This window comes from Sinocyclocheilus rhinocerous, unplaced genomic scaffold, assembly GCF_001515625.1.
Source record: "Sinocyclocheilus rhinocerous isolate Xijiao unplaced genomic scaffold, SAMN03320098_v1.1 scaffold1492, whole genome shotgun sequence".
NCBI lineage: Eukaryota > Metazoa > Chordata > Actinopteri > Cypriniformes > Cyprinidae > Sinocyclocheilus > Sinocyclocheilus rhinocerous.
This window is the reverse complement of record NW_015636532.1, coordinates 122,145-128,491: the sequence shown is the minus strand read 5'-3', so window position 1 is coordinate 128,491 and position 6,347 is coordinate 122,145. Positions and strand designations below refer to the sequence as shown.

General features: G+C 35.0%; 2 protein-coding genes across 2 annotated transcripts in view; both read left to right on the top strand.

Annotated features, from left to right (window-relative positions):
• LOC107747815 (E3 ubiquitin-protein ligase RNF128-like) overlaps nucleotides 1–4,062 on the top strand; it is a 9,513-nt gene extending 5,451 nt beyond the window's left edge. The window contains exons 3-5 of the mRNA XM_016562422.1: nucleotides 2,752–2,823; nucleotides 3,715–3,797; nucleotides 3,920–4,062. Coding sequence (XP_016417908.1) covers nucleotides 2,752–2,823; nucleotides 3,715–3,797; nucleotides 3,920–4,061 — 297 coding nt within the window. The 3' untranslated portion in view covers nucleotide 4,062. The remainder of the gene's footprint in view (nucleotides 1–2,751; nucleotides 2,824–3,714; nucleotides 3,798–3,919) is intronic.
• A 2,272-nt stretch (nucleotides 4,063–6,334) lies between these two features.
• The window catches only part of LOC107747825 (E3 ubiquitin-protein ligase RNF128-like), a 17,050-nt gene continuing 17,037 nt past the window's right edge, over nucleotides 6,335–6,347 (top strand). Inside the window, exon 1 of the mRNA XM_016562432.1 lies at nucleotides 6,335–6,340. Coding sequence (XP_016417918.1) covers nucleotides 6,335–6,340 — 6 coding nt within the window. The remainder of the gene's footprint in view (nucleotides 6,341–6,347) is intronic.

Below are 6,347 nucleotides of genomic sequence, written 5' to 3'. Positions count from 1 at the left end.
TGTAGACAAGAATGACTCCTAAGCGATTGAGGTCTTCTGTTGTTGGATGTAATAATGAACATAGCAGTCGTCATTTACTCCCGACATCTGAGCCGCTGAAGACGCAGTGGATTACGTTTGTTTTTGAAGGGAATGCGCCCCAGATCTACCTAAATACGTCTATGTTCACTCAAATCATTCGTGATCCAGCTTCACCTACAGAAGAAGTGAGTATAAGGTTTTTTAATGAATCTTTGCAAATCGCCTTTCCTAATAATGTGCTAATTAGCAAGTTTCACGATGAATGCAGCTAAAGTAAACAGTCCCTCAGAGAGCGGCTCGGAAGAGAGGGGCGGGGTCAGCAGAGCTCATTAACATTTAAAGGAAAATGCTACAAATCTGCATGCTCTGAAAAGAGCTGTTTTTGACAGGGTAAAAAAGGTGTTTTTTACACTACCATTGAGAAATTTTAACCAAACTATGTTACAGACTTTTCATTAAGACCCTAAAGAATCATATCAACTTGTGGAAAATGGGCATCCTATGACCCCGTTAAGAAACAGCTGAAGACATGCCTCTTCTGCGAACGCCTAAATAATTTACAGTCGTGAAGGTAATTCCTGTGATAACTCGTAGTATAAAACATAAAGTTAAATCATTGTTTTTCTTTTCTGCATTATACTTCCGCTCTAGTTTGTGTACTAACCATTGTATACTTTAAACTGCAAATATTGATAATTATGATAAACTGCTTACAATGTCGCTTATTTCTACATCCGCTAAATACATAGATTTAAGTAAGTGAAAATGAGTTGTAGATGTATAAATGTATTTAGTAAAAATCTAATTCTTTAGTTAGAGGTTTGTGTGAGGAATAAAAATGACTACCTTCTTTAAACGTACTTAGCATTGACAGTGTCACAACAGAAGAATTTTGTGATTCATATTCATGGAATTTCATATTCACTGTGTGACCCATACTGTATGTTTTCAGATAACACTGATTGAATGGAAAAGAGCTCCAAAGAAATAGTTTTAAAGGCCTGTAAGGTGTGCAAAGAAGGTGGACTGTCGAGTTTTAGATTTAGGCCTACTTTTTGCTGGTGAACAGTCAGTTGTCAATCTCTTCAACATGTTGACAGACAAAACAAATAGCTTCTGAGACAGTTGATTAGAGTGAGTTTGTCATTGTGTCTCATTTGTTTGATGTTTAGTATGGGCATTAGTATGATGTTTGTTTCCTCACTAAGACCTTCGTGTGGTCTTGCATGAATGCGTGTATGCTGTTTGGTATAACTGGTCTATAGACCTTAGTCAGAATAGTGCCATATTTAATTTTTTGAAAGGAGTGAAAACAAGGCTATGAGGGATAGAAGTACAGTGTGTTCAATAGATTGTACTGTTGTTGAACAACATACCACTTGTTCAGCTGACGAAATATCTTTCTGAAAACTTTCAGTAGACAACCTCCATAAAACAGTTTTGAAGGTTCAGAGTTGTGAAAATGACCTGATCTATGACATTTATACAGTGTGTGCCATTTTGACGGCTGTAAATTTATCTCTCACAGCATTTTCTTCCAAGTTAAATTCAATATGGCATCTAACCTGGCTAAGGTCTATAGTGTGTATATAGATTTGTTATTGTTCTATGTTTTGTTATATAAATTATATATATTAATTTCAAATATTAAATAAAAAATTAAGTTGCACTAAAATACTCTATAGAGCCATTCACACAGAACTTGTTTTTGCTTTAAAAAAAACGCAGGCAGGGGAATGAGCGAAAAAATACAACACTTTTTATTTTTTAGGTTTAACTTCTTTTGAGTGCTTGGAACACCGTGTCGTGCGAGGTGCATAAAAAGCGAGATGCAAGCACAATGGTCAAAAATGTCCCTTTAGCATGTGTTTACATAGAAAAGTAGCACAGAGAATTCCAGCGTTGATTATTAACTCCTTTAGATTTAAATAAAACATTTTTTTTTATTGAAAATCCAGATGCATTCAAGTTTTGACTGCAGGGTGAATTTCTGATTTTACTGTTCATTTCTATTTATTTATTCCATATTCATTTGTTAATGGGATTAAGGGATGTCTATGTCTGTTATATAAACCTTTTCCATTCTTTGCTAAAGGTTTTGTGCGGTCCAATACAACAATGTCTAATTTAAACTCTGTATCTGCTGCCCTGTGTTAATTTACACAATCCTTTTTTTTTTGTTTTGGAATTTCAGAAGTGAGAGAGGAAAGTCTCGCCCCAGTTTCATAAGCATTCATGAAGTGGTTCATTATGAAATCTAACCAGCAATCAGGTTCCTTTTCTTGTCTGAACTGTGAAAGTGTTGAATCTGGATTAAGCTCTTTTGTATGTGTGAATGTGGTTTAGCTAGAGCTTCTTTTTGTTTTTGGTTATCTAATGCATTGACATTCATACATTTTTAAGTGTGTCTCAAGTGTCTGCATTCTTAATGCAGCCACTATATGTGCGAATCAACTGAGTGAACGAGTCAGCAATAGTTCTGTGTGGGATAAGTTTATTTTTTGTAAAAGGTAAATGTAGATGTCCCTTTATATTTACTTAATAATCCTGATCTTAAATGTTCTAGGTGTTTATACAGAAGAGCAAACACATCTGAATATACTTTCTGTTGATACTCGTGTTGCAGTTCTACAATATTCATACACTTCTTGAAAAACCAGTGAGACCAGACCAAAAACACCAAGACACGCACACATCCTGAGCTCTGTTTGTCTGTTCTCTTTTTTTCAGAAAAAGCTGAAAGCTGAAGCAAAGAAGGCTATTGGCCAGCTGCAGGTCCGCACACTGAGACAAGGGGATCAGGTACATCACAACATTTTGTTTGTGCACATGTAAATATAGACATTTGTTTGTGCACATGTAAAAATGAGCTTCTATTTATATTTATGTGTTTTTTCTGTGTGTTTTTACGTATACTGTCGTTCAAAAGTTTGGGATCAGTAAGACTTGTAATGTTTTTTAAAGAAGTCTCTTATGCTCATCAAGGCTGCATTTATTTGATCAAAAATACAGAAAAAAAAAACGTAATCTTGCAAAATGTTATTACAATATAAAATAATGGTTTCTATTTTAATATACTTTAAAATATGATTTATTTCTGTGATGCAAAGCTAAATTTCCATTAGCCATTACTCCAGTCTAAAGTGTCACATGATCCTTCAGAAATCATTCTAATATGCTGATTTATTATTAGAATTATCAATGTTGGCTACAGTTGTGGATTCTTTTTTCAGGATTCTTTGATGAATAAAAAGTTAAAAAGAACAGCATTTATTCAAAATATAAATCTTTTCTAACAATATAAATCTTTGCTATCACTTCTTATCACTTTAACACACCCTTTCTGAATAAAAGTTTTAATTTCTTTCAAAAAAACTTTTAACTTAATGTATATTAAAATAGAAAAATTTTATTTTACATCGTAATAATATTTCACAATATTAAAATTGTTCCTGTATTTTTTATCAAATAAATGCAGCCTTGATGAGCATAAGAAAGTCCTTTAAAAAACATAAAAAATCATTCTGATCCCAAACTTTTGAACGGTATTGTATGTTTTAACTGTCGTATATATAGACAAAAGATTTTTAATGGCTTGTTATCAGCAGGATAACTGCAGATATACAAAGAACGTGAAGAACCGTCAGTTTGAACAATGTTTTGATGGTTTGTGCATGTGTGTTTGTTTTAAAGGAGACTGGCCCTGATGCTGATGCCTGTGCAGTGTGTATTGAGTTGTATAAACCAGGAGATGTACTATCAGTTCTCACATGCAAGTATGTCTGTCTTTCATTCCGTTCCGTTCTGTTCTCCCTCAATCACTGTTTTCACTATAAATCTGAATTTTTTCCAGTCTTTCTGGTCTTAATGTTGCTGTATGGTGTTTTTGTGTTTGCAGTCATTTCTTCCATAAATCTTGCATAGAGCCATGGCTACTGGAGCACAGAACCTGCCCAATGTGCAAGTGTGACATTCTTAAAGCCCTTGGAGTTGAGGTGAGTTTTCACACTAAGAGTGAAGTCCAGCGTTGCACTTCATAAAGCTAGCAAATTAATCTGTAGTATTTAAAAAAAAAAGTGTCTTAATGGATACTGCCTGATAAGATGTCATTTTTCAGGTTTTGGATACTGTCTTAGTGTTAACGCAGTAAAACAATAAGAAGATAAAAGCTGAACAGTTGAAATGCAAACAAACAGTAACTATTTCCTCTTCCCTCTGTTTCAGTTTAAAGTGTTAGCATGGCAATACAAATTCTTGAGAAATTGAAAAATTAAGAACATAACATTACTGAGCATTATGCATTATTAATTATAAAGGATAAGGAGACAAAGTCAAATTCTCTCTGTTCGTCTTGTGGTAGGCAAAGAGGAACAGATGTTCATAAGCTTTTTTTTGGTGAAATCTTGGTACCATGTGAGGCAAGTCATGTGTATAGAGCATTTGAGTTCTGAGTCATGCAGAGTGTGACAGGGAGCAGAAGTTCATTGATGTTTGTGCTGACTAATGTTGGGTGCTGCTGGGAGAGATATGGTGTTCTTTGGTCTTTGGTCACCTACATAAATGAAATCATTTATTGTGGCTATGAGTGAAGGTAGATAGAGCACCATAAGCAGTGACACACCTCAGCTCAAAGTTTGTCACATGTTCAACCAAGGCAGTAAAATGCTTTTTCCTGAAACTACATATGCATTATGAAAAAATGACAAGACAGAATTTACACTGCCGTTCAGTTGTTTGGCCTTTTTATTTATTTTGTTGAAAAATACTTTTATTCAGCAGGGATGCAATAAAGTGATTAAAAGTGATAGTGAAGACATTTTCATGTTACATAAGATTTCTACTTCAAATAAATGTGGTTCTTTTGAACTTTATATTCATCAAGGAATCCTGAAAAAAAGATCACGGTTTCCACAAGATGTTAGGCAGTACAACTGTTTTAGTTCAACATTTAAAGGCTTAGTTCACTCCAGAATAAAAATTTCCTGATAATTTACTTACCCCCACGGCACCCAAAATGTTTATGTCTTCCTTTCTTCAGTCGAAAAGAAATTAAGGTTTTTAAAGAAAACATTTCAGGATTTTTCTCCATATAGTGGACTTCAAGTGCAGCTTCAAAGGGCTCTACACGATCCCACCTGAGGAATAAGGGTCTTATCTAGCAAAAAATATTACTGTATATCATAGGCGGAGCGTGTGTAAGGCTTTCCCCTGCCCTGGCCATGGGGGGACTTGGGCTATGAGTGAAGGTAGATAGAGCATCATAAGCAGTGACACACCTCAGCTCAAAGTTTGTCACATGTTCAACCAAGGCAGTAAAATGCTTTTTCCTGAAACTACATATGCATTATGAAAAAATGACAAGACAGTTCAGTTCAGTTGTTTGGCCTTTTTATTTATTTTGTTGAAAAATACTTTTATTCAGCAGGGATGCAATAAAGTGATTAAAAGTGATAGTGAAGACATTTTCATGTTACATAAGATTTCTACTTCAAATAAATGTGGTTCTTTTGAACTTTATATTCATCAAGGAATCCTGAAAAAAAGATCACGGTTTCCACAAGATGTTAGGCAGTACAACTGTTTTAGTTCAACATTTAAAGGCTTAGTTCACTCCAGAATAAAAATTTCCTGATAATTTACTTACCCCCACGGCACCCAAAATGTTTATGTCTTCCTTTCTTCAGTCGAAAAGAAATTAAGGTTTTTAAAGAAAACATTTCAGGATTTTTCTCCATATAGTGGACTTCAAGTGCAGCTTCAAAGGGCTCTACACGATCCCACCTGAGGAATAAGGGTCTTATCTAGCAAAAAATATTACTGTATATCATAGGCGGAGCGTGTGTAAGGCTTTCCCCTGCCCTGGCCATGGGGGGACTTGGGGCAAAAATGGCACTAAATTGGACAAAAATGCCCCTGTACAAAAGAATTTAATATATTATGTCTGTTGCTAACAAAGTGAAAATGAATAGACAGTGTCGATTGTGTCATTAAATTAAGATCTGATCATATTGCACCATATTTCATTTTAGGTGTTTTTAAAGTGTTGCGCATTTTATCCAATCACACACAATTCTGTTGAGCTTAGGAATGCAATGGCCAATCAGAGGCGTTCAGTTGAGTCATCGCTGAAACTCATTAGTTTTGTTGAGTGCGTGCGCGTTCGCTGACTGAATTCCGGACTCTTGCGAATTCTCTCATCATAAACAACAAAGCGCAGTACAATGTACGTACAATGGGCCTCATTTACGAAATGACCGTACGACAGAAAATTGGGCGTATGGTCGTTTCAACACAAAACTTGGAATTTATCAATATGGACGTGAGCG